This window comes from Arachis ipaensis, chromosome B1 (genome assembly GCF_059453495.1).
Source record: "Arachis ipaensis isolate K30076 ecotype BB chromosome B1, ASM5945349v1, whole genome shotgun sequence".
NCBI classification, from domain to species: Eukaryota; Viridiplantae; Streptophyta; class Magnoliopsida; order Fabales; family Fabaceae; genus Arachis; species Arachis ipaensis.
The window spans coordinates 146,094,232-146,122,199 of NC_142436.1; the positions used below are offsets into that span (position 1 = coordinate 146,094,232).

Consider the following 27,968-nt stretch of genomic DNA (forward strand, 5'->3'; position numbering starts at 1 on the left):
GCTGAGCTCAAGAGTGGCCAGATTTTGGTGGGCTTCATCAGGAAAAGAGCAAGGCATACACTGGAAGAGTTGGAAAGCTATAACAGCAAGTAAAAGAGACGGAGGGCTGGGATTTAAAGATGTTGAGATTTAAAACCTAGCTTATTTGGCTAAGCAAGCTTGGAGAATTATAAAAGATCCGAATGCAACATGGGTGCAAATTCTAATGGCTGTCTATTTCCCGAAAGAGAATTTTTGGGATGCGAAGGCTTCAAGAAATGCTTCATGGGTATGGAAAGGTATTTTACAAGGTAGGGAGCTGCTCCGGAAACAGGGAAAGTGGTGTATAGGAGATGGTACTCATGTTAGCATAAGGAAGGACAATTGGATAGCAGGGAGGAAAAAAGAACTTAATTTGGGGATAGCGGACGACAGGAAAGTAAATGAGCTACTCAATGAAAGTGGCGAGTGGGACAAAACCAAAATTTACTCAATGTTTTCACAAGAGATAGCAGATAGCATAATAAGAACACCAATAAGTACAATAAAAAGGCATGACACTCTATATTGGCCTTGGAGAGAAGATGGTACGTATACAATCAAAACTGGTTATCAAGCAGTAAGATTAGAGGCGCAAGAAAAAACTAAAAATGGCCCTTCAATAAGCACTGATAGAAGGGGACTATGGAATGAGATTTGGAATATGACAGTTCCACCAAAAATCAGAACGTTCTTATGGAAGGCAGCCCAAGATATCCTGCCCGTAAATACTAACTTATATAAGAAGAAATTTATAGCTAATCCTATTTGCCAAGTGTGTAACACAGAAACTCAAACTACAAAGCATGCCCTATTTCTCTGCGAATGGACGCGAGCCACCTGGTTTATGGTTGAATGTCAATGCATACCCACATCAGACTCAATAAAATCGTTTGGGGACTGGTTGATGGAATATATAGAAAAAGTAAAAAAACAGGGAGGAGATCATCAAGAGATGAGAATAAGTAGAATATGATTTCTAGCTTGGGAGGTGTGGAAGACAAGAAATTAGAAAATATTTCAGCAACAGACCAGCGATTTGTAGAAAAGAAGAGCGAGAAAAATAGAACAGCACACCTGATCAGATGGAGGGCTCCACTGGAAGACTGGTTAAAGGCTAATGTGGATGCTGCTTTTATGAAGGAGGATGGAAAATGAGCAATATCTGTGGTCATTAGGAATAATAATGGAAAGTTTGTGTTAGGCTTTTCTAGAAAAATTAGCACATATTCAAGTATAACAGCTGAAGCTATAGCTATTAGGCAAGCCCTTATTATTATTGATAATTTGGATTTGGGGAAAACATTAATTGAATCAGACAATTTAAAATTAATCCAAACCATAAAATCAAATACTTCCATTGGAGAAATTGAAGCAATATTACAGGATATTAGAGAGCTAATAAAAAGATTATCAAATTGTGGTCTAACTTGGACACCCAGAGAAGAAAACCAGCTTGCTCACACAGTTGCTAAAATGGCAGCATCATATTGCCTTCATCAGAACTGGAGTATGCAACCACCACTGGGGATGCGGCGTATTATTAACATGGAAGCTCAACGTTGACAACAACTCTTGGAAAAGGAAAATCAATAATAAAGTTAGGAACACAATAATTCAGAAACGGCAGGAGTGAAATTTCAACGGCAGCAACAATTTGAATTGAGACAAGACATGCAATCAAATTGATATAACAAATCTTATTTTGAAGAAGTATGAAATGCAGGTTGATTACAAGAGAAAAGGGAGCGGGTTCGGTGCAGGAAACAAATTTCAAGGCAAATAGGCTGCGAATTGGAAAACATTGCATCATCAAAATTACAAATTCAGAGGAGAGGAAGCGGAAGCTTCCATGTTTATGCACCCTCGGCATCGGAGCTTTAGTCAGAGCGCAGGCAGCAGAGGAGACTCAACTGAAAGTCTCAGTCACAATTACATATCAACATAGGTTTCGGAGAGAGCAACAGCAAAGCAATGACTTCAACATACCAATTGCCTAAATGGAAGAGTATACTTGCGGTGGTCAATTGGAGTGCTGAACAGGAAAAGAATAGAAAAAGATATACTTCAAAATTGAATGAATTAGGAAATTTAGATTGGGCTGAGGTTTGGTTGGGTAAGTTGGGCCTTAATGGCCAATGTCCAAAAAAAAAATTTAAATAACTAATATTTAATATTTTACATTTTAATATTATGTGATATAATTTAATCATATAAATAACTAATAGCAAATAAAATTTATTACTGACGAATTTTATTCTAAGCATTTTAGTTAAAAAGATAACCAACTTAATAGTTTAAAATAATATTCAATATTTAAATATGACTTTTATAAGATACAGATATTTAATTTAAACTGAAATATCTTTGGGAGTGTGCTTTTTGTTCACATATATTTGTTCAATTTATTTAATTAATAGTAAAAATTTAGATTTGTCATTTTAAAAAATTATAATGATAGAGACAATGAGGAGTAAATACTTATAATCGTCCCTGAGATTTGTGTAAATACTCAATCTAATCGTCAAGATCCCAATTTTCCTATTGTAGTCCTCCAGATAGAGCTCCGAGCACTCAAAGAGGTCCTTGGGCATATTTCTGGTGATGAGTCATCACCGGAGCGTTGACGTGGACTCGGTTTGCCACGCTGGAGGGGTCCAACGGCTAGCTGAGCGGGCTAATTTCTAATTTGTACCTAAGTTGGTCCCTCCTATTATATGTAACCCTAAATCCCCAAATTTTCATACACGTCATCTCTTCTTCTTCGTCATCTCTTCTTCTTCTTCTTTTTCATACACTTCTTCTTGTTCATACACTTCTGTCTGGGGCCTGAACTCATGTTGATGATGGATGATGGTAGCACTGCAGGTGGAAGCTTTGTCCGTTCCCCCATCAAGTTAAAACCGGGCGAGAACGTAAATGAAGAGCAGAAGATCGGTCCCGCTAGAATGGTGCGACTGTGGCTGCCAGCCAGTTCTCAGATGGTCTGGCACAGATACGAATCCGAACAAACCGTTTTATGGCTGCCCCAATTATAATATGGGTTAGAATAATTACTTGAGTTGTTATGATTGTCCTCCCCTCACTATTCTTCTATTGTTCCTCTCTGAACTTTGATTGTTTGTTGGTTACAGACAAGTAAAAAGAGATGGTGCGAGCTTTTTGTGTGGGCAGATTCTATGAATGAGGAACAAGTTGATAAGTCGGAATCTTGTGGTGATGATTATGAAGTGAAGATGAACTTTGATTGGAGGCTTCAGAGGTTGGAGGAGGATGTCCATATGCAAAAAGTGATAACCCAGTTGTTAGTGTTAGCTGTATTTGTATTGATAGTGTTGTTGGTGATTCTATATTGTAAATGATGAATGAGTTGGTGGTTTAGGGTTCCCTGTTAGCAACAGATGTAAAAAAACTGCTTGTTGGTGGAACAAAAATGCTGTTAACTATGAAACTATTGTTATTTATGTTTGTGCATGAAATGAACAGTAATCAATAAAGGTTGAATAAGGCAAGAACAGTGATTGGTAAACCACAAAGCATAGTATATTAAGATAAATTTCATTGTTTATCAAAAAATAACAAAAGACAAAGATAAAAGGCAGCCAAGGAACACGAATGTTGCTATCTGTAGTTTCATCAAAAGCAAGGCATCTCAAAAAGGCCTTTGGATCACAATTCACCATATAGTCATTGTATGATGGAAAAGACTAATTACACAAAACAGAAACTCCTAAGAAGATTTATCTAAAGTCTTCAGTTCTTCTTTCTTGGTGGCTTAAATCCTGGCGTTGGGATGAACTTCATCAAGTTGGCAAACTTTGTAGCTGTTGCTAAAGATGCACCCTGCAAGGGGTTTACTGTTGGTGAGGTTGGCGGCAGAGAGGATCTTCTTCTTGGTGACAGCTTCGAAGTTCGAAGGTCTTTTCAGTCCAAGATCCTATATGAGTAAAAGTTAGCATTAAGTATAATTGATCGACGGAAATAATAAAAGCCTGAAGATATAAAATTTTAGTTACATTTTGAGAATCCTCTTGCTCGGAAGCAATAGGCTGAGTTATCTCGATCTCCACAGGATTGCTTTGCACATCTGCTTGGCCACAATCGTCTTGGGGCTGCTCAACAGGCTGCTCAGGCGCAGGATCCTTTTTCTTCTTTTTAGCCGCCTCGGCAGGAACGGCAGCTGTAGCAGCAGCAGCGGCAGCATCAGCATCCCTCTTCTTTTTTGCAGCCTCTCTTTGTATGCCCCTTTTTCACCACAGAAACTGCATGTAAAGGCCCCTAGCTGTCTTTTTAGGTGTACACTGTCTCCAGTGTTGCCCAACAGTTTTGGGTCAACTTTAGGCTTCTTAGTTCTAAAACCACTATTCTCATCCGCATCCATCCTCCTCTTCATCTTTAATTTTCCAGGTTTTGTCTTGATTTTAGGGGCATGTGGCCTATTACAGTCCTCTGCTTGCTCCCATAGTGGTTCCCCCGGAATTGGATTAATGTGGTGGTTATAAGTTTTCCTGTATGATTCCATGGTCAGCCATCTGTGACAGAAATTCTCCGGCTGCTTATTCACACGAGAGAGGGTAGCACAAGCGTGCACACACGAAATACATGCAGGTGCCAAACAGTGACATGAACCATGTTATACACAAGCAGCTTACCCGTTAGCATCCAAAATTGGCAGGTGCACAATATTTTTTTGACTTATGGCTGAATAAGCTTCTGGTCTAAGCATCCATCGGCCACTTCTCTAAATATGTCCAAGCATCCTCGTTTAATCTTTTGATCTTGGTCATTCCATCCCTGAACTCTTGGTAAGTTGTTGCCTTTGCACATTCCCACAAAAGCCCCCGTAGCTGTAAGTCCTTCCAATTCTTGTTGAAATTTTTCCATAAATGCCAGACGCAGAAACGGTGATGCACGTCAGGCATCACTTCTTTCACTGCTGATATCAGTCCCTGCCAATTTCATGAAACATTATACATACATGACTACAAAAGTAATGTGTATATATACGTCCCTGACATTATAATCGTGACACATAAAAGTCCCTGAAATTCGATAAATATCCCCATAATGGTCCCTAAAAATCATAGTCGTGACCCATAAAAGTCCCTAACCTTTATCCAGCGTGCACATAATGATTAAGGAAGTATATAACATGCTTATAGGACACCCTGATTAATCAGACAACCAATAATTACAAGTTCTCCATATAAGCATACAAGCATAATGATTCAGGATATTAACCTATTTGTCGCATCTAGCAGCAATCTTTGTATAACAGCATAATTACAAGTTCTCCGTATAAGCATATAAGCATATAACAGCACAATTATTAATGGAACATCTAACCATCAATATCCAATAAAATAAAAGCAGGACAATAAGTATAAGTGCTCCATACTTTTTGCATATCTGATATGAAGCACCAGTCATGATCTTTATAGTAACCCAAGTCCTAATGAAGTAGCTCAAGAAACCATCTCCATGTCTTTGTATTCTCCACTCTGACAATAGCCCAGGCTATTACATAAATATAGTGATTTGCATCTAACCCCACAGCTGACAAAATATGGCCACCAAATCTTGTCTTCAGAAAAGCACCATCCAGACCTATCAAAGGACGGCAGCCAGCCTTGAATCCGTTTTTACAGCCGCTTAAGCATACATACATCCTATCAAAGGTAACTTCACCATCTGGTTGGGGGATGGTGTATATTTGCACAGTTGAATCGGGATTAGTCTTCAACAACGTCATACCATAATCCCTAACCATCTTATATTGCTCTTTCTCATCCCCATATACTACACTTCTAGCATCTGTTAATGCCCTGGATATTGAATTCTTATTCAGTGTCAAGTCAAACCATGTCTTAAAGTAAGTTGTAGCCTCGTAGTGTCTAAAATTTGGATACTTTCTCACCTTCTTTACAAACTTGCTGCATACCCAATTCTTGTTGGCAGCCTTATTCTTATCCTCTCTTGGACAAGTGTGGTCATCGTTGAAAGTCTTAATTTTCCAACACGTGTCTTCATGGTCTCTTGATGCATAAGCCGCCCATGGACACTCTTTGACCTTACACACTACCCTGCACGACTGCACCTTATGTTATCATTTTTCACTAGCTTTATGCTTCTACCCTCTTGGATTGTGTATTCCCTCACAACTTCTCTAAATTCCCATTTTGTTCCAAACTTCATGCCAACCTCAAGATGAAGCTCTCCAAACCTTGCACCCTCTCTAAACAGCGGACATGCCTCTTCAGAATCATTTTCTTCCGCCAGCTCATCTTCTGAGTTTGTAGGCGTCTTCATCTCCTCCGAGTGCCAAGAATTGGTGTCATATGAGTCAACACCTGGGTCTAGTCCATCCTCTGCACCTTCATCACCATAACCCACGAACCCAAGGTCAACTTCAGCGTCACTCACCTCCTGCACCAAACCGTCGTCTTCATGCAATATCTTCTCATTTCCTTTACCTAGTGGATTAATATTTCTGGATCCTACTTCTGCATGTACCATGTTTCTCCTAATCCTACTCCCAGTTTTAGGATCATTCCCTGCAGCCTCAGAATCAGAGGAACTATCCTCATCCGGACCTGGCTTAAACAGGCTATCCTCTTCATTGTCAGAAGATACATCAAATGGAACTTCATTGTTAAACACGTTGCTCCTGAATCCTCTAGCAGCAGACTGTGTACAGGGTCTCCTAAAAATACTTGATCTCTTGGACAATTTCTGCTTGTTGCTCTTATCTGATTTAATGTTCTGACTAGGCTTTGTGGGCTGGCTGGTTTTGGTGGGCTTGGTCGGCTGGATGAATCTACTGGGCTTCGTTGCCTTTGGGGGGTTGGTCTTCTTGGGAGGGTTGGTTGTCTTGGGAGGATTAGTGTTTTTTGCAGGCATCTTGGTTTTAGAGTGTGATGGTTGTGATTGCCATGGAGATATTTTTTTTTTGGGATTGGATTTGCAAGAACTATTGGGTACAACCTTCGGGATAGGAGCAACTATGAGTGCATGAGTCTCATTGAGTGGGGGACTCACATCAGCATCTGTACTTGCATTACACCCCTCTCCACCATCGTCATCCGAGTACACAACTGTGTTATCTCCTTCTAACACCTCCGGCACTGACACTCCATGCTTGAAATATACATCAATCAATCCCTTATTTGTCCTAGCACAATTCACCATCTCTCTTATCTCTTTGTCATTGTTTACATTTCTCAACCCATTATCCAAGCCTTTTCTAAGAACATGCCACCAGCACTATTTTATGTCATTGTACCCAAGCTCCTTATGGTAGTTCCGTATGTAGAAGACATCTAGAGTATCAATGTCTAGATAACCTAAACAGACCTTGTTGTCTAGAGAATATACCATAATTCCTTCTGCATTTTTTTTGAAGTCACCCCATGATGAAACATGATGCCCAACTTCTCTTCCATCTACAAGAAATTTTAAATTTTCACTTAATATAGACAGAATTTTAAGTCAACTAATGCATTAAAAAAAATCACCATAAGAACACAATTTTTTTTCCAATCCTGCATACATCTCCCTGTTTCATCCCTGTTTCAATCGGGTTAAATAGAGCAACCCCACAAACCCCAGCCAACCTTCAAACCCTAGACACTATAATGACACCAAAACTTCAGAACCTCAACTACACTAACAACTTGTATATCATCAACCAACACTGTATTGAAAATGCAAAGTAAAAAAAAAAAAAGGGAAGGTTACCTTGAGTCCGATCACAAAGTCAGAACCTCGTACTTCTCGTGAGGGAGGGGAAGAACGAAAACAACTTTTGGATTACTTCTTCTCTCAACTTTTTCAATCCAGCGAATAGAACCCTACGGCTACGCCATTGATGACGAGATGAAGATGAAGTCAGAGAGTGGAAGAAGAAGAGATGAGTGAAGTGAAGTGTTTGTGTTGGAGAGAAAACTGTTTTTCATACTAAATAACATCTAAAAAGCGTCGTTTTTGGCTATCAAGTACGCCAAACCAAAACTACGACGTTTTGGAGCCCTCCCACGTAGCAAACTGAGGCCACGTCAGCGCTCCGGTGATGACTCATCACCAAAAATATGGCCAGGGACCACTTTGAGTGTTCAGAACTCTATCTGGAGGACTACAATGAAGAAATCAGGATCTTAGGTAGCGTTTGTTTTCGGAGACAGGACACAGAGACATGGACAGCACATCTTTAAAAAGCGTTTGGAAGCAGAGACATGGACACTGAACATATTGTCTCCGGGACAGTTTTTTATATTTTTGTGTCCACTCTTCTACGAAGGACAATGATGGACACGGGATTTAGAAGAGGGACACGGACTGTTTTTATGAAATTTTTTCTTTTTTGTCCATGGTGCTATTTTTTATTATTCCACTGTTACCCCTTCTTATTTTTCCAATTTTGCGTCGTTCTCAGAAAGTACTTTTTTTTCCATACTCTTTTTCTATCTCTACATTCTCCTTCTTTCTCTTTTTTTCTCGGGTACTCTCACTTTTTTATAGAAATTTTTATTGGACTGGATAATTCTTTTTTCTTATCATTCTTACTTCAACATTATTTTAACTTTATATTATATTATTTGATTTGTAATAAAAAATAATAACAAAAATAATTAGTCTTGAGACTTTTGAAAGATAAATATTATAAAGGTAAAATTGATATCTAAAAATGCTAAAAAATAATTTATAAGTTGTAATTGATTTTATATAATTTAAAGAAAAATCAATTTTTTGAAAAGAAAAATAAAATTTTAGATAAAAAAATTAGTTTTCTAAATAAAAATAGATTTTTATGTGCAAAAAATAATTTTTTTCATGTAAAGTTGGATTTTTTTTTAAAACTGATTTTGTATTTAAAATTAATTTGGCTTATTAACCTAAACAAAATTTTTTATTAATCAAACTGAGATTTATGTTTTTTGTTAATATTAACCATATGTATTCCTACATATTAATAATAAATTTAAAAAGAAAATAATTATATTTATAAATTTTATTTTAATATAAATACTATTATATAATTTTTTATTAAAATTTTTGACTGCTTCAAATATTTTTTTAAGTTTTCACTGTTTGTACTCTTACGTACTCTCATTTTTTATTAAATTAATTTATACTAGAAAATTTGGAATCACATGGCTATTTTAGTCATTTTATATAATATTTTAGTTTTGTCCATGTGTATCCAAACATAATACTGGACATTACAATAGTGTCCTATCCATCGTATCCAAACACGATACACAAAACATAATTTTTAATGTCTTCGTCCTATTGTCTTTGTCTCAGTGTCCTGTTATGTCGTGTCTCTAAAAACAAACACTACCTTAAAGATTAAATTGAGTATTTGCGCAAATCTCAAGAACGATTATGAATATTTACTAAGTATTTTAGTTAAAATGATAACCAACTTAATAGTTTAAAATAATATTCAATATTTAAATATGACTTTTATAAGATACAAATATTTAATTTAAACCGAAATATCTTTGGGAGTGTGCTTTTTTGTGCACATATATTAGTTCAATTTATTTAGTTAATAGTAAAAATTTAGATTTGTCATTTTAAAAAATTATAATGATAGAGACAATGAGACATACAGAGAAGTGCCGATATGGCGATATGAATCTGCGACTTGGTAAAGAGGCGAACCCTAATTCAAAACTTATTAAGTAAAAGGTTTATCACCGATCTCAGAGAGCACGGTCATGGCCAGCGACTTGCTATAACCCTGATTGAAGAAAAAGAATAACAGGATTGGCGTTCAAAACAGAATACGCAAATCCATAAAAGAGAAAGTTAAAATTGAGCAAATAATGAAAATAAATTAAATTGAAATCTGTATTACCTGAACAATTGAGCTCATATTGGCGGAAGAAAGAAGAAGAAGCGGCAAAAGAGAAGATAAAGCAGACCGCAGACGTGAGTGTGGGATTCGGAAAAATAGCTTGCAGCAACGGAAGGAGAAACTCAGCCTTGGAACATGGGTAAGTTATTACAAGGATGATAAAGGGTAGTTAAACTTGCAGAGTAAAGCCATTAAAGCTACAAGCTCATGGATCATGTTTAGCATATGGAACACTTGTGAAGCCTACAATCTTCAACTTTAAAAGTCACAAACCCTTAAGTTTCTTCATAGAACTTTAAACCAAGCAAGAGATAAGATCTTCCCTTGTCTCAGTCTGAGAATGTCAGTTAGTGATGATGACTCATCACTTGGTAGACCCTTTGGGTTTCTCTTCATCTATGCACTCCATGGAGAGGAAGAAAACCTTGAGGAGCTAATGGAATCCATGTGGAAGTTCACATCAAGATTGGGAGAAAGTATTAAGGATTGCAGAGTGGTTGTGACTGAGCTCGGGTTAGGTGATCCACTTGCAAACCATGTCCCTCAAACAGCATCTATGTCATGCATCTATGATCTCTGGTTCACAAGAAAGCTTTCAAGCCACAGTGAGCAAAAGGTTGAACTGCTTATGAAGAAACCAGTGGGGAATGTGTTTGTTGACCCAAGAGATTTCTAGGTATAAAAAATTCGCTGCCACTTGCAAACTTGGTTGATTTTAAATAGGTTCTAGCACATTATTTTTTTCCCCTTTTTCGTTTCTAAGTATAAAAATAACAATGTTGTTATGTATATATTATATAGTATGCAAATAATCTACAATAAATATTGTGCTTTCTAGCAGTATATCTCTTTTGTAACTACACTGGTTTAAAAATTCGTAACCATTATCTAACGTCTCATAACAATTGCATTTACTATTATAAAATATAACATAAATTTAAAAAAAAAAAGTGCAGGATCACATGTTTAATCTTGACTCCATTATTGTATCATTTTCAAGCTGATTTGCAAGTTGCAAGTGTTATAAATTGAGAGTCCTTGTAAAATGATAACTAGAATTCCTCAGTTTAATTGTAATTACATGAATTGAATATAGAAGAGAGTAGTTGAGTTAGCATAGTTATACTTTCGTATCATTTTTACATCACATTATATTCACCTTCTCATTCTCTCTAGTCTCTACTCTGTTTCGTTCCAAATGTGATTCTTTTATTTTATGTAGACGCAAAACACTGACACATTAAAATATGTATGTCTTGAAGATAAATGCACTAATGCAGTGCTATGAATCATGAGTATAATTTTTTTCTCCGTTTCTTTTTTGTTTTCTTCAAAAGTATTCTTGTAATATATGCATTCAACATATGACAGGACGTATCTCCTGCTGTGCCATACTATATTCAAAGCAAATTTTTTGAAGACACCAATTTGTATAGGACACAAGGCCAAATCCTAAACTACATGAGCCCTATGCTGTGCACTTACACTTTGACAATTCTATTGTTTGATCTCCATATCCTCCTTGGAGATTTACTTGTCTTCACAGTTGATGGTTCTAACTGAACTTCCAGCTTGGATGTATCTAAGGACAACCTTTCCATAATGAAAGCATCCAAATCAAAACCACTTTCATCTTCTTCACCATCATCGACATCAGAACTTGTGCCGGCTAAATCAACCTTGTTTTTATTTATTCCGGTGATACTTTTGAAAGAATCCGGCATCATGTTGGAAGAATTCGGGTCCAGCTTGAGGAGTCTCTTCAGACGGTCAACGGCTGGGTCTATAATATCTAAGAATCCCATAACCCATGAAGCATCATCTACAACTTCCGTGCGCTGTTCAACAAATTGAATTTTGTTATATATGCAGGAGCTATCAAAATAGTACTTCCATCGAAATTCAACTTTTCCCTTATCTCTCAGATCCAAAGATTGGTTAAGTTATTCAAAGTCATGGTGATTAATTCATTAGGCAAACTTTGGATTATAAGTTACTTGAAGCAGTAGGAAATTTAGACTATTTTCTCAAACAGTTACCTGCTGGAAATAGAGGTTACGAATCTCTTCAGCACGAACAGAATTTCCTTGATCTTCCTCCAGTGATGCCCAAGTCATCCATGTCACATAACTCTGAGAGTTTATGTTCAATGATGATCTAAATAATCTTCGGGCAGCTGAAAGATTACCAGCCCTCTGTTCTAGAACGCCCCACGCCTGCATTCGGGAGTAGTAGTTACAAGAGGTGAATACCAAGCTCTTTTTAGGATTAATATGTCCCTACATTTTATGCATTCATATAAATTTATCACCTGAAGACACCTAGCAGCACTCTCACTGTTTGAATCAATTGATAAGGACTTTTGATATAACTCTCTAGCTTTATTCAAGTTTCCTTCCTTCCACTCCATCCAACCCCAAGCCTGCATATTCCCAAATATCTGATTACTCGTTCTCTTTTTCACAGAATTACAAACCAAAGAAGAAACTCCAAAAGCCACCAGCAAATCAAAATTGTAGCTAGGAACTTCTGAAAATATATATTATAGGAACTTCTGAAATTGACACAAACCAACAATGCATATTTGATCCAAGTGGAGAAATTCTTACAAACCAAACAGGTTGATGCCTTGGATCCAATTCAGATGCTCTCCTGAACAAGACCCGAGCAAGGTTTGCCGTTGAGTGCTTGTATTCTAACAATGCAAGAGACTGAAGGAGAACAGGATCCCTCGGATTTAGAGCATGGCCTATCTTTAGAAGTTTTCTTCCCTTGTCAATGTTGCCCGTTTTAGATTCAAAGATTCCCCACACATGCCAAGCAAACCTATTTTTAGGACTTGCCTGTACTGCTTTCTATTAAATTACAAAGGAACAAAAGAAGCACAAGTCATTCATAATTTATTAATCATAATTAGTAGAAGTAAATGTCAAAGAAATGTTGATTGATTGTCAAATTCATACCTCAAACAATTTCCTAGCAGCACGGTAGTTTTCCTGTCCCACCTCCATTTGTGCCCAAGCCTGTTTCCAAGAACAAAATCAATTCATATTTTCCTTAAGATACCATGCACAAAAATAGAAATGTTACAGAAACATTATCCCTCGGACGATCAACTTACAAGCCAACTAGCGCAGCTGTTAGGATTACAGTTCGTGGCCTGACTGAATAAATATCGAGCTTGCTGATACCGATTTGCTTTAACTTCAAGCAATGCCAGTGTTTGGTAAATATACTCATTCTGTCCACAATACTTAAGACCTTTCACTAACAAACTCCTTGCCTTCTTGATATTTCCCTGCTTTAACTCTAGAACTGCCCATCCATGCCAAGCAGCAACATGCTTCTTATCAGCAACCGTGGCAGCGTCGAATAACTCTTTTGCCCTCCTCATATTTCCCATTTTATTTTCTAGAACAGCCCAACACTAATAAAAAAGAAGTTAAACCCAAACTCAACATACAAGAGAGGAATCAGCGATCACACATTAAAGAAGAAAGAAAGAAGAAAGACTAACCTGCCAAATGTAAGCATTTTCACCCTGAGTAGCCTGGCAACCCTTCTCGTACACCTCTCTCGCTTTACCTGTCTTTGATTGCTTGCTCAAAATTTTCCCAAGTGCCACATAAGCTCGACCATCTTCCGGCCAAAAGTATATACACTTCATTCCCATTCGAAAATTATAACAATAATAAAGAATAAAGAATTAGAAACACTCTCAATTTTGGCAATTTCTAACGGTAGCTACTCTCACTTAGATGGTTGACATAACACGAGTCACAGCTATTATCCTCACAATTATTCTAAACAATTCCATGTGATTAGTCGCCATTTCCAACACTAAACTTTATAATATTGATAGTTAAACAGAGAAGGTTATGGAATGATAATGAAACACACCTTCTGAAGTATAGCTTCTGCTTCTTCATAGAGAAATTTTCTAGCCAAGACCTTGGCCCTGTACAGTGCCAAGTCCAAGTTCACAGTTAGCGGCTTCTCTTTGGGATTCGATTCCACCCTTTCGGGCTCAAACATGGGCATCTTCTTCGCGAACTTCGTGAGTCCGGCATCGATCGCAGAAGCAGAACCATTCGCTTCATCGTCATCGGTCGCGTCCTTCCCTCCGTCCTCCTCCTCATCGCCGGAAACCTCCATCACCGGCCGGCGAACCACGAGCCCTCCCTCATAGTTGGCGTCTTTCGGCAAAACTACATTGGAACTGGGACTCTGTTGGGAGGAAATGGCATTTTTGTCCAGTACAGTAGTGGTGGATGAGGAAGAGTCTCTGAGAGAGCAACATGGCGGAGAGGGCAAAACTGGAATTTTGATGCTGAACTTGAAGTGGTAGTAGTTGTTGTGCTTGGGCTGAGTGAAGAGATTGAAGTTAGAAGAAGATGAAGATGATGGGGAAGGAAAAGCGTTCATTTCTGGGTTAACGGATTAAACTGTTTTTGTGTTTTACTATACGAAGGAAATGTGAGGTCGAAGGTGGAGGATGAAGGGAGCATTTGTAAGTTTACTATTTTAGACATGGTCATGATGCGTGCTTGATGTTTTAATATCATTTTATAGTTGAAAAAAGGGGGCATTTTCGTAGTTTCGTACTGTGTTTATAAACTGGTATGACATTTATCCACGTTGCTGGAGGACTTTTGTGGCTGAGACTTCATCCAAAGTGCAGATTTTAGTGACACGTGTGGGATCATCATTGGCATGTGTGTTTATGTTTGTGATTTCTCAGACACACAGATATGCAAGAGGATGAACACATTTTTACCTCACTTGTTTTATAGAAAATACTAATTTTATTTTTAACTAGTATCCTTAATAAAAGTCTTTTAAATATATTTAATATATTAAAATGTAATTTTTTTTTCCAAAAATTGTGTAGGCATTTTTAATTACTTTTTTTTATCATTGCTGAGAATTTTTTAAAATTAATATATTTTCTTTAAGTTATAATTTAACTCTTTATACATTTAACCTAACTATATCTATTTTTTTATTTATTTTATAATTATAATATACGTAAAAAATTATCAATTATTTACTTATATAAAATATATATTAAAATACGTAATATATATTAAAAATCTGTTTAAATACTATATATAAAAATATACATATATATAATATAATCAATTTAGTATAAGCGATTGATCTTTATGGTACACAGAGTATTTTTTTTTTTTAGCTTATATTCCTGCATAATAATCTGAGTCGAGATATGATTCTTTTCAGTGCTGAGGAATAATTTATATAGAATTTTTTGTTCTAAGAGCACAGACATCGAATTATACTTCAGTTGTCGAAGAACATCGGAGGAGGTTGAAACTTGCAAAGAGACTACTACAATGCTCAAATAAAAAAAAGTATAAGATGAGGTATAAGTTATTCAGAGTAAATATCGTACCTTTCACGTAGTTAGAGTTTTGTATTTATAGAGATGTTGTGTTGTAAGTAGTTACTCAGCAAGCCTAGGTAGTTACTCAGCAAAGGATTTGATGGTCTCAGAACGTTTAGACCATTAAATGGTCCCAGAACAAAACATGTTTTTTAAGTTTTTTTAATAACTACTAAATAGTTCTTATCTAATTTTAATTACAAATTAATCCCATATATTTTATTAAATCATAAAAACTATTTTTTATTTTATAAATTATTATTTTATCATTAATCTATTATATTTATTAACAATAAAAAACAAAAACAATAACGAATTAGATCTTCCATTGATCGTAATAAACTTTTTGGCAATTCCAATCGATTAAAAGATTATATTTGATTCGTGACGTTCGTCCAGGGCTGTGAAATCGTGTTTCTTTGAAAATCAATTGATTGGATTATCAAAACAATCGATTGAATTTCAGGTTTCCCATAACTCAATCGATTGGACTACAGGTTGTTATCACAAAACAATCGATTGAAGATTGCAAGGCAGCATGGTTTTCGCAAAAATCAATCGATTGGTCATATTACCCAATCGATTGAACGATGACTAAAATGTGGGTTTTTAATAATTCAATCGATTGCTTATACTACCCAATCGATTGAATGCTTCAAAACAACCTGAGGTCTCACAATTCAATCAATTGGTTGTGTTACCCAGTCGATTGAAGTCATCAAAACAATATGGATTTGTCGAATTCAATCGATTGGTTGTGCTACCTAATCGATTGAAGTGTGTACTAAGCCTATTTCAATTTTGTTATCGTTTTTATAAATTATTATCTTATTATTCATCTATCTTATCTTTAAAATTCTATCTTCAATTTTTAAAGTTTTATTTTGATTTAGATACTCTAATCTTATCTTTTCTTTAAATGAACGTGAAAGAGTAGCACTACGGTCTCTATAACCGTTCTATGTATGAAAAGAGGAGATTAATATCAGCCTCAATTCTTTCCATTAATATCAAGTTCCAACTAGTTATCAAAGCACTGCAATACTCCACAGTTTAGGAATAAAATGGGTATCAACATAGCTATTAATCTCCTCTTTTCATACATAGAACGGTTATAGAGACCGGTGTGCTACTCTTTCACATTCATTTGAAGAAAAGATAAGATTAGAGTATCTAAATTAAAATAAAACCTTAAAAATTGAAGATAGAATTTTAAAGATAAGATAGATGAATAATAAGATAATAATTTATAAAAACGATAACAAAATTGAAATAGGCGTAGTACACACTTCAATCGATTGGGTAGCACAACCAATCGATTGAATTTGGCAAATCCATATTGTTTTGATGAATTCAATCGATTGGGTAATACAACCAATCGATTGAATTGTGAGACCTCAGGTTGTTTTGAAGCATTCAATCGATTGGGTAGTATAAACAATTGATTGAATTATAAAAAACCCACATTTTAGTCATCGTTCAATTGATTGGGTAATATGACCAATCGATTGATTTTTGCGAAAACCATGCTGCCTTGCAATTTTCAATCGATTGTTTTGTGATAACAACCTGTAGTCCAATCGATTGAGTTATGGGAAACTTGAAATTCAATCGATTGTTTTGATAATCCAATCGATTGATTTTCAAAGAAACACGATTTCACAGTTTTGGACGAACGTCACGGATCAAATATAATCTTTTAATCAATTGGAATAACCAAAAAGTTTATTACGATCAATGGAAGATCTAATTCGTTATTGTTTTGTTTTTTATTGTTAATAAACATAATAGATTAATGATAAAATAATAATTTATAAAATAAAAAATAGTTTTTGTGATTAAATAAAATATATGGGATTAATTTATAATTAAAATTAGATAAGGACTATTTAGGAGTTATTAAAAAAAATTTAAAAACATGTTTTGTTCTGCGACCATTTAATGGTCCAAATGTTCTAGGACCATCGAATCCGATGCCTAGTTACTCAACAGGCCTAGTATTGCGGAGCTGTTAAGGATATTAGCCTGATTTTGTGGTAACTGCTCCTAAACATATTCAAATGATTCTATTATAGCCAAGATTTTCTCTAATCGAGGATAAGTCACCTTTATTATTTTACTTGAATTTTGATTTATAGGTATAATTAGTCGAGCTGTAGCTAACGGATCAAGAGGTAAATTTGGGCTGAGTTATAGCTAATAGATCAATGGGTAAATTTGGGTCGAAGTATAGGTTTCATTGGCCGAGTTATAGGTAATAGATCAAGACTTGTTCTTTGAGTAATAGGTGGCAGTTACCGAGTAATACGGAATGGACCAGACTGTAGACCGAGTTTGAGGTATAACGACCGAGCTATATGTTGGTAATTTGTGAGTCATGAAAATCCTAATGTCTTTACCTAATATCCGAATTACAGCTTGTAGTCGCCGAGTTATAATGATCCGATCACAGTCCCCAAGTTTGACCTATTTATTTTTAAGAGAAGCAGGTTGAACTTTTATGAAAATTGATTTATAACTCGGCAAGATATAGAAGAGATGCGGTTGTGTTATAATTCAGAGATATGAGGATTAGCCCCCAAGATCAACTTGATAATCTTGAAAATAAAATTGGACAAACTTGTCATTGGAAAATGTGTTGCTTATTTCAATATATTTTTGAACGAGCTTATAGGTGATTGTTTGTCAGACTGACGCCGACTTATAGGTGTTGGTTTGCTTTAGCTGATTCAAACTTATAATTATCAATGTTTGAAGTGATTCCGACTTATAGGTATCGGTTTTTTTTGGATTGATTCTGACTTATTGTTGCTCGTTTGTTGTATTGATTCCGACTTATGGTTGCCACTTTGTTGGATTGGTTCTGACTTATAACTGTCAGTTTGTTTTTGTATGCCGACTTTAATATTGGTTTGCTATAATATGTGTAGAGCGTAGGAAAAACAGTAGTCGAACTAAAGACATGAATAAAAATAAAGAATGATGAAGTTAAAAATAATGTACTATTTATTGAGGATTACCCTTTTAACATTAAAGGTATAGGATGAAGTGTCTCATTAAAATCCCTCCAAGCAAAATCCGATGTAGAAAAAATCTTGTGAGTGAAAAAAATATAGTGCATCTTCGAGTCATAGTTCTTTGCCTAGTAGTGCTTGAAGGGTATAAGTTCCTTGCCGATCAATTTTTGATTTACAAAGGTCCTTCTGATCATCTTCTTTTGATTGAGTTGGTTTATTGATCCGCCGAACTTGTCTAAGTTCTTCTATTTTCATCTGTCAAACTGCTTTTTCTCGAAATTCTGCTAAAGTCTTTGGCTTGGTGACAGTAATAGTCTCGTGGAACTTGCTAGGATGAAGACCACTCTTAAGAGCATGGAAGTGGAAATCAGGGTTGAGGTTGGAAATTTCCATTGCTATCTTATTGAACCTCGTCATGTAGTCAGAATCATGAACATAAATCTTGGATGCTGCAAAATTGTTGGTGAAGAGGTCGACCAATTTCTGAAAAGTAGAGATAGAACCTGCAAGTACAGATGAAAACCAGGATAAAGCAGCACCATCTAAAAATGTGGAGAAAGAACGACATAATATTGAGTCAGAAGCATCGTTAAGAAACATCATTGAGTGGAACTTAGTGACATGTATGCTCGGGTCTCAATCCCCTCGTATGGCTTTAAAGTAGTTGATAGGGTGAAGTTCTTCGACATCTAAAACTTCATGATTTCCTTGGAAAAAGGGTTTATACGTCTTTTCAACACCTTTGAATGTGTGATACCAGAGTATGAGTTCCTGACACATGCTAGCTGATCATCATTATGAGCATCCTTGTGGTCTTACTTGCTATTTAGGTTCTTTTGCCGTTGTGTTAACAACTCAGTTAACCTCTAGGCCTCAATCTCGAGCGCAGCGTTCTTAGCTAATAACTCAGCCTGAATTGGTAGAGGAGGTGGTGGAGTTTGCTCATCGGCCATTGATTATAAACGGCAAAATAGGGTAAATAATCGGGTAGAAAGATGGTAGTGGAGTTAAGTAAACTCGGCCCCATAGTGGGCGTTAAATGTTTCTGCACAATAATTTGAGTCGAGGTATAACTCCTTCTAGTGTCGAGGTATAACTCCTTCTTCTATTTATATGGAGTTTTCTGTCCTAAGAACATAGACGTCGAGTTATACTTCAGTTGTTAAGGAACACCGGAGGGGTTGGGACCTGCAAAGAGACTCCAACGTTCAAGTAAGAAAAAGTATAAGATGAGGTATAAGTTATTCAGAGTGAATAGCGTACCTTTCACGTAATTAAGATTTGGTATTTATAGAGATATTGTGTTGTAGGTGGTTACTCAGCAGACCTAGTATTGCGAAACTGTTAAGGATGTTAGCCTGATTTTGTGGTAATTGCTCCTGAACATATTTAGATGATTCTATTATAGCCAAGATTTTCTCTAACTGAAGATAAGTCACTTTTATTATTTAACTTGAATTTTAATTTATAGGTATAATTAGTCGAGTTGTAGCTAACAGATCAAGAGGTAAATTTGAATCGAGATATAGCTAATAGATCAATAGGTAAATTTGGGCCGAGATATAAGTTTCATTGGCTGAGTTATAAGTAATGGATCAAGACTTGTTCTTTGAGTAATAGGTGGCAGTTACCGAATAATAAAGAATGAACCAAACTGTAGGCTGAGTTTAAGATATAACGACTGAGTTATAGATATAACAACCGAGTTATATATTAATAATTTGTGAATCATAAAAATCCTAATGTCTTGATCTAATATCCAAATTATGGTTTGTAGTCGCTAAGTTATAATGACCAGATCAGCTTATATAGTATTTGGATGAAAAAAACGGAGACAGGAAGCTAAGAAATATTTTAAAATGGCAACTACTCCCATGAAGATGGCAAAAACATCTTCTCATGATGATCCTTGTTCAAAAAGTGTAACTTATTTATTTAGCAACATTTTAAATAAAAGTAACACTTTTACTTCAAATCAAATCAAGCCCTACAATCTATCATCCAATGGTCAAAATGATGTATCTTCACATGATGATAATCATTAAATCTTCATTGGAGTAGCCACCTTTTAAAATTTGGCCACCAATTAAAATCAAAGCTAATAAATAATAAACCTTTTGCCTATCATATTTAAATTTGATATTTTGTATTTCATTACTCTGGTTATTTTCTTCTAACATAGGCTTTTAAGTTTAGTCAATGCTATGCAGTTGTTTTTATGCAGACAGTTAAAAATTATTAAATTATTTGACAGATTTAACTAAATTATTATCTAACTATTTTCGTCTATCATTAACTTTCCATGACTTTTCAACTTTAATTTTACAATTTTCTATAGTAAGCAGACAACGTAACTTGGTGGAGCATGGATTCAAAATAAAAGTATGGAAAAGTATTTAGTCTAATTCTTTAGAACTAGCTAGTAATAATTACGTAGAAAGTGTATGTGCATGTAGCATACGCAATTCTGTACTTTGAAATTTCAATGCGTTTCATTGATGATTACATGTTAGTTTACCACCTTTCTGACACTTTTTTACCTCTACACACGGCCAGTTCCTCGATCGAATATCAAAATATGCCAATCATGACAAAACATGTACGACCGAAAGTTCAATGGGAGTCTTTCTTTCTTTTTTTTTCCCGCTGAGCAATTCGTCATTCGTTCATTCAACTTGTTATTTTACATAAAACTGAACGTATCTATTAATATTTAATAATAATGTTTTTGAACATGTCAATTCATAATTATTATCTCGTGTATATTTTGATTAACTTCTTGTGACGACAGACATTTCTTACCGCATATTGCTGATGATTGATGAAAGTATGATGCATGCAATCGTGTCAGCAATAAGTACATGTATCTATGCATATGCCATTCATGAATTGTTTACATGATGGAAATTTACCTCTTCTTAAAGTCAGAATAGATCTATAACATGTAGGGCGAAACAAATATGGAAATGCATCGAATCATAATTAGAGGCTATTCAATCGTACAAGTCCATGTAACTGTGCTCTCTTTTTCATGAATAAAGGCTGCCATTGCTCCCCTGTAACTTTCACCTTAGATTTCACAAGTCACGCACGGTGTTCTGTAGTACTATCTGTGGATGCTAGTTCCATCGATCGGAATGTAAAGAAGACAGGGAGCCAGAAGATTATGCTTATCAGAGAAAGAAAAAGGTAAAACTGATGAATGATTCGATTTCCGCCGGGAATGAACACGTTTGTTCTACCAATTTTTTTAATTCGCTCATCAGCACAAGGATTTTTCTCGGAAGAAGATTGGAGTCAATCTTTGATCATGTTAATTTTCATCAATTCTTTCAATAACTCGTTAGGTGATATTGTTGTACATGAAGTTCTGTAGAATCCTTCAATTATTTATTTTCACGTAAAACTCTAGATTAGTAGTATAAAATTTAGTACAAGGGTAAAATATTTTAACATAACTTCTAACCGAAAAAGCTTGTGCTTGTTTGTCCTTTGGAGTTTGGATTTTACAGTGGTAGGAAACAGTTTTGGCATTTTGCCATTGTGCATTCATTGGCTGTTGTCTTCCTTTTTAACTAAGCAACAACACGGTAAATTGAACATCCAAAATACGCATTCTTGTTTACATTTTATGTATTGAATTTTTAGTCTATAAACTTTTGTACACAAGTATGCATATAAAAGTGAAATTTTATAAGACTGTTAGAATCAGCTGATGACCTCACACTTCTCTTAGGCACTTAAACTCCCTCCACTCCCCTTCAAGTGTCTTCAGTTTTTTCACCCTCATAGCATTTCTGTGTGATTACAAAGAAACATAACCATTATGAACCACTACTGCCTTATGTTCTTCCTTTGCTTCACATTGCCCTTTGTATTTTGTGATGTTGAAATGCATTCAGGTACACAAAGATAGATAAACCTTGTTAGTTTTCTTTATAATCCTTCCCTGAAGCTTATTTTTGTCATAGTTTTAGCAGGTCGGTCAACCCAGATTCTGCACTCTTTCTATGAAGAAAGAAACTTGACAACCGTGACGGTGAAAGCAGAACAGACACTCTCTACATCAAGAAAATTTTTAATGCATGGTATTTTACACATACTTCACTGTTTGTAAAATTTGAGTTTATTATTGTAACTAACAAGGCTAACATAAAAATGTTCTCATCCAGGTTCATGCACAAACAAAGACATAAGCATCTCACAAAGTAGAGAATCTGCTTCCGGAATTCCAGAGTACATTGTGCAAATTGTGAATACATGTGTTTCTGAATGTGCTCCATATGATATTCACCTTCGCTGTGGCTGGTTTGCTTCTGCAAGAGTAATCAACCCAAGATTGTTCAAGAGGCTCTCTTATGATGATTGTTTGGTTAATGGAGGAAAGCCTTTAGCCTTTAGTCAGATCATTAGATTCACTTACTCCAACTCCTTCTTGTATCCTCTTGCTTTCAAGTCTGCTAAATTTTGCTCAACTCCCAAGTAAAAGACACCCAACAAAAAATTAAAATAAAGGAAGTTTAGAAAAATGTTAGGTGTACTCATTTTTGTATGGAACATTGTGCCGACTCATCTATGATTTATCATGACTTTATTACTTCAATAAGGTCCATATTCTCTTTAGTGGTAGATCATAGATGTATTGACACAGTATCACGTATAAAATGAATTCATCTAAAAATGTTTAATCCATATTTGTTTCAAACAAGTGAAAATATGGCATTTTGGTAGAGTAATCTTACAATTGTATCTCTCTCAATGGAAACAATTAAGTTGTTATGATTATATTTATATTAGACTTTCCAACATAAAATGCTTCTGTTGTGGGGTTGTGGTTGCATGTTGCATGGAGAGTTTAAAAATTTGCTCATGCTGCAGCAAGTGCGTTCTAGGTGCAGAATAATTGAGTTGTCCTTTTTTCTTTTTTCTTTTTTTAATTTTCGTTTTTATTCTAGCGGTATTGATGAACAGGGCTTATTATGTATGAACGGAGGTTCCGTAAATTGAACATATTGAAATTAAGCATTATTTGAGTCACGTAAATTCTGCAAGCTTCTCAATGTATGTTTTCCTTATAAAGTCGATGTCTCAAATTCTGCCAGAAAGGGACGCATGGAATAGCCAAAACGTCAAATTTTGTCTCTGTTTTTGTCAACAGACAAAAGAGAAAAAGGGAAAAAAGAAAGTGGCCTTTTTAATCACTAATTTGAGTTGTTGCCGAATATTGTTCATTAAGGGCAAAAGTAAAATAGACATTTCAATTGCATCTTTAGGAGCGAATTTGATCCTCGTACATTATTTTGAAAGTAACATAAACATACTCTACCATTTAACTTTTTTTTTTAAAGAAAAAGATCATATTGGTTAAATTATTAGATAGTTAAAATCAATTATTAACTTCAAAAAAATTATATAATTTTGATGTACTGTAATTGTAAAACAATTTTACATGTGCATTCAATTACGTAAAAATAAACACCTTAACTTATAAGTTGTTATATATGCAAGGTATAATTCGAAATTTTGATACTTACTTAGGTGAACAAATAAACTTATCACTTAATCGATCTATGTTGGTATGAGAAAATTAAATATTTAAGTATATTATTCTTAATTTTTTATTATTAAAACGGGACTAAAATTTAAAGAAAGACAAACTAGATACCAACTAGATAAGGGAAGAGAGATTGAAATTGAGAGACAGAAACTAAATTAAGTCTATATGTTATGTTTAGTGAAAATGTATAGAACTGAGTTATGTCTCAATATCATATTTAATTTAAGATAAATATGATACTAACGAATATATTTGAAATTTAAAAAGTTATATGAAGTATGAAAGTATTTTTGAAGAAAAAAATGTTATTAAAATTTTAATTTCCGTCCCTCAAAATTTCAGTCCCTTGTGTTTCAACCTTCTTGAAATATAAGGTAGCGTTTGTTGGAGAGACAGAGACGAAAAGACTGAGACTGAGAGATAGAGACTAAGAGACAGAGATTGAAATAAATTTCAGTATTTTGTTTGGTGCAAAGTGAGAGACAGAAATTGAAACAAGAATAAAATTTTAATTTAATTTGTACAAAGGATAAAATTGGAATTAATTAATTGAAATGGAGGTATTTTATGTATAAAACGTTATTAAAGTTTCAGTCTCTATCTCTAAAAATTTTAGTCCCATGTGTCCCTACTTTTTGGAAATACTGAAATATTGAAATTTTGGAGATAGAGATAGAGACAGAAATTTTAGTACCAGTCTCTGAATTAACAAACATGATACCGAGTCTCAATCTCCCAGTCTCTGTCTTAGTACCTCAAAACAAACGCTAGACTAAAATTTTGTATATCGGGGCTAAAATTTTAGTTCCAGTCACCAAACATAATACTCAATTTCAGTCTCCCCATCTCGGTCTTCCCAAAAAAACAAACGCAGCCTTAAAGTGCTAACTACCTTACTAAAAGTATTCCAAAGTGTAGTTTTCGCTCGAAATTTAAGTTTTTATGCACTAAACAATCGACACATCTATTGCCTTCTCTAGATATATTTACAAAATAAATATCCCTAAACTCTGATAGTGTAAAAAGAATAACTCATGTGTTCCAGTTTTCTTGGGCCAAACATATGGAAAAGCTTATACTCACCAACGATGGCTCATCGGAGAATCCTTGTGTGCAAATTTTTTTTTTTAAAAATAATTGTAGCAGATAGTATTATTGTAAGTTGTAATTTGTACTTTTTAGAAACAATTTTTGAACAACAAGCCTTTGAGGGGAAAAAAACTGCAACACCAATATCATGACTCAATCATAAGCCTTCTTAGGGAAGTTGGAGTAGCAAAAAGAAAATACACATTCTTTTAAAGAGATGAAAGTAAAAGTACCATTCTTGAAAGTAAGTATATATTACGCATAATCCTGAGTTTCTTTCTACATTACTCATTGCTCCTAATTAATTCAAAGTCTAACACACACACACACAAACACAGAGACACAAACAAAAGGAACTCAAAACTAAGAAGATTAATCTTCAGAAACTAACACAAGTACCACTTCTTATCTTCCTGTTGCCATAGCAATTTTATTGTGAAAATAATTTGAGTCATCAAACAAGATGCATGAGTCATCATTTGCCTTCTCTTTTTTCTTTTCTTCAAGTTTTCCCGCATCAGCATTCTTCTGCAGCTGAAGTGCAAGCTCAAGTGTCCACAGTACATCACCCATTGAAGGACGTTCAAGCCCATTATCAGATAAACACTTCTCAGCAATCTCAGCAAACTTATTCAAACAATCAATGCTAATCTTCCCTTGCAGACGAGTGTCAATGATATCTTCAAGTGAACCTTTCTCTAGGTTCATCAAAGCCCAATCAGCTAAACTAACTTGCTCTGTTGGCAACGTAGGATCAAGAGCTTGTCTTCCACATAACACCTCAAACAGAACCACCCCAAAAGAGTAAACATCAGATTTCTCTGTCAGTTGTTGCCTGCGGAAGTATTCAGGATCAAAGTAACCGAAACTACCTTTCACCATTGTGCTGACATGGGTTTGATTCATGTTTGGACCAGTTTTGGATAAACCAAAATCAGATACTTTTGCTACCCAACTTTCATCCAAAAGGATATTTGTTGTTTTAACATCACGGTGAATTATGGTGAACTTGGCACCGGTGTGAAGGTAGTGAAGCCCTCTGGCCGCTCCAATACATATTTCAAGCCTTTGATTCCATGGCAAAGATGGCTTGTTACTCTTATAGAGGTGTTGCTGAAGAGTTCCATTGGCCATGTAATCATAAATTAGAATCATTTCGCCATCTTCTTGGCAAAAACCAATTAGAGAGACTAAATGCCTGTGTCTTAGCTTTGAAAGCATGTAAATTTCATTCTGAAACTCGTTGATTCCTTGATTTGAAGATGGGTTAGATCTTTTCACAGCAACTTCTTTCACTCCTCGTATGACACCCTTGTAAACCTTCCCAAATCCACCAACACCAATGACCTTTGATTCATCGAAGTTGTTTGTAGCGAGTTTAATCTCCTCCATTGAAAAGTTTTCGCATAATAAGCCTTGTGTTGAAATACTACAACCAGCACCACTCTTATGGTGGCCACATTCAGTTGTTGTGTTCGGCGAGTCATGTATGGCCAACCAATTACCAAGAACAGTTTCATTTCTATCACCCTTTCTCTTCTTTCTAAGGTAAACAAGTAAGCATAAAGCTGCAACAAGAAGAACCAATCCAGTAGCAATGATTGCAGCAAGATTATTATGTTTTTTGTTACCTTTCTTAGCTTCGGAATCAAGAAGCAACTTTGATGGCGTAGGATTTTTCCCTGCCAAGTTTCCATTGCTGTCATTGATCTTGAATATCTCCAATCCATTAAGAATTGCATCATAATACTGTGGCTTTGTTTTGACAGCGGGATGCAATTCCACCCACAATTCTTGATCATCAACACCAGGTACATCCACAACAAAAGTGGCAAAATCTTGATAAATGGGAGCACCTTTGGATTGAGTCCACTCATAAACATCAGCACCCTCCAGTGCAGTTTGGTTGTTAACGTAAATGTTAAACTTTCTTTGATTATTTCGGGTGAAAAACAGCTCACAAAAATGGAGCCTCACAATGTAGGTGAAATTTGCATCAACCTGAAAAACCCAACTGAGGTTATAATTCAGATTCACTCGATTATCAGGACCCATTGTTCTTGCGGTGGCGTAAACATCCTTAGGAGCAATGTATTCTGGAAGATCGGAATAGTATTGAATCGTAAGATTCTTATCCGCCACAGCAGTGACACCTAAGGCTGCGGCGAACAAGTAAGTTGAATCATCGTACCATGTTCTGCTAAGACCACCGGAATCTCTGTCGGGTGAAATGTATTGTCCACCAACGTTCAACCGAATCATGGTTTGCAACGACGAGTTGGCAACAGAAATCGATTGGTGAGTTGAAACCAGAGGTGGTGGTTGAGTGAACAAGTCAGGGATAGCAATAACTTCAATGCCATTGATGAAAGCGTATGATCCATGGCGTTTGGAACACGGTGTGAACGTGATGCTGAGTTTACCTGATTCTGCAGCGACGAGAGAATACTCCTTGATGAAGTAGGCTTTTGTGAGAGCTTTTGCTGTGAGGTAGGCACTGAAATTGTTGAGCAGAGTGAAGCCATTTGCGTCGACGGAGAAGTATGAGTTGTTTGGATCAAGAGAAGAATCGTAGGCGGAAGGGTAAAAGTGGAGTCGGATATAGTGTCGTGTGTTTGATGAAACAGGGAACCGGAAAGTTGATGAAGAAGAAGTGAAGATCCTTGCAGACATGTATGGTATTTGTGAAGGAAGAGAAGGGTCTTGTTGTTTTGCTGTTGAATTCTTTGTGTCAATGGAAGAAGGTGTTGTGAAGTACTTGGAATCTGGCAACCATGTTCTTCCGTTAGAATCTGTTCCACCGGTGGAAGAACCGCATGAGATTAAGAAGGATTTCGCAGCTGGTTCTTCAGTTCTTGTGGTTGTGATTAAGATTAAGATGATGGAGAAAATGATGAGAGAAAACGGGTACCGAGAATGAGGCCTCATTGCTGGAGAGAAGAAGAAGCTGCTTGGTAGAGAAGAAACTGAGACAGAGGACAAGTTACAAGTGAGAAAATTGAAGGGAAATTAACGCGTAAA

At 35.6% G+C, this 27,968-nt stretch overlaps 4 protein-coding genes and 2 pseudogenes across 4 annotated transcripts; 2 read left to right on the forward strand and 4 right to left on the reverse strand.

Annotated features, from left to right (window-relative positions):
* Window positions 1–205: 205 nt before the first annotated feature.
* LOC148578772 (uncharacterized) lies at window positions 206–2,018 on the forward strand. Its single transcript, XM_088503193.1, has 2 exons — window positions 206–708; window positions 1,745–2,018. Exons 1-2 carry the CDS (start codon window positions 206–208, stop codon window positions 2,016–2,018), a joined length of 777 nt encoding a protein of 258 aa, XP_088359319.1.
* A 1,609-nt stretch (window positions 2,019–3,627) lies between these two features.
* On the reverse strand, window positions 3,628–4,633 carry LOC148578773 (uncharacterized; the record flags this gene model as incomplete). The annotated part of the gene is given in 4 exon segments (XM_088503194.1): window positions 3,628–3,955; window positions 4,035–4,241; window positions 4,243–4,266; window positions 4,268–4,633. Coding segments are annotated over 4 exon segments (759 nt in total), but the record flags the coding sequence as incomplete, so codon positions are not given.
* A 1,069-nt stretch (window positions 4,634–5,702) lies between these two features.
* LOC148578774 (uncharacterized) lies at window positions 5,703–7,275 on the reverse strand (annotated as a pseudogene).
* A 3,897-nt stretch (window positions 7,276–11,172) lies between these two features.
* Window positions 11,173–14,420, reverse strand: HCF107 (high chlorophyll fluorescent 107). The gene is made up of 8 exons (XM_016342669.3): window positions 13,781–14,420; window positions 13,398–13,541; window positions 13,002–13,307; window positions 12,844–12,903; window positions 12,490–12,735; window positions 12,192–12,302; window positions 11,920–12,096; window positions 11,173–11,718 (listed from the first exon to the last, which is right to left on the reverse strand). The coding sequence occupies exons 1-8, from the start codon at window positions 14,303–14,305 to the stop codon at window positions 11,362–11,364; spliced, it is 1,926 nt and encodes a 641-aa protein (XP_016198155.1). The 5' UTR covers window positions 14,306–14,420; the 3' UTR covers window positions 11,173–11,361.
* A 7,701-nt stretch (window positions 14,421–22,121) lies between these two features.
* Window positions 22,122–22,787, forward strand: LOC148578775 (TPD1 protein homolog 1-like). Its single transcript, XM_088503195.1, has 3 exons — window positions 22,122–22,203; window positions 22,282–22,389; window positions 22,474–22,787. Exons 1-3 carry the CDS (start codon window positions 22,128–22,130, stop codon window positions 22,785–22,787), a joined length of 498 nt encoding a protein of 165 aa, XP_088359321.1. The 5' UTR covers window positions 22,122–22,127.
* Window positions 22,788–25,197: 2,410 nt separating this feature from the next.
* On the reverse strand, window positions 25,198–27,924 carry LOC107614750 (receptor-like protein kinase ANXUR1 pseudogene; annotated as a pseudogene).
* Window positions 27,925–27,968: the final 44 nt, after the last annotated feature.

Bases quoted from the DNA above. Each gene is read 5' to 3' on its own strand.
- LOC148578772 (XM_088503193.1), top strand. From the start codon at position 206: ATGGCTGTCTATTTCCCGAAAGAGAATTTTTGGGATGCGAAGGCTTCA. The intron at 709-1,744 runs GTTCTTATGGAA...TATGAAATGCAG, and splicing joins GTTCCACCAAAAATCAGAAC to GTTGATTACAAGAGAAAAGG.
- HCF107 (XM_016342669.3), bottom strand. From the start codon at position 14,305: ATGAACGCTTTTCCTTCCCCATCATCTTCATCTTCTTCTAACTTCAAT. The intron at 13,308-13,397 runs GTTAGTCTTTCT...CTTTTTTATTAG, and splicing joins AAAATGCTTACATTTGGCAG to TGTTGGGCTGTTCTAGAAAA. The intron at 12,904-13,001 runs GTAAGTTGATCG...TCTTGGAAACAG, and splicing joins ACAGCTGCGCTAGTTGGCTT to GCTTGGGCACAAATGGAGGT.
- LOC148578775 (XM_088503195.1), top strand. From the start codon at position 22,128: ATGAACCACTACTGCCTTATGTTCTTCCTTTGCTTCACATTGCCCTTT. The intron at 22,204-22,281 runs GTACACAAAGAT...TAGTTTTAGCAG, and splicing joins TGATGTTGAAATGCATTCAG to GTCGGTCAACCCAGATTCTG. The intron at 22,390-22,473 runs GTATTTTACACA...GTTCTCATCCAG, and splicing joins AAGAAAATTTTTAATGCATG to GTTCATGCACAAACAAAGAC.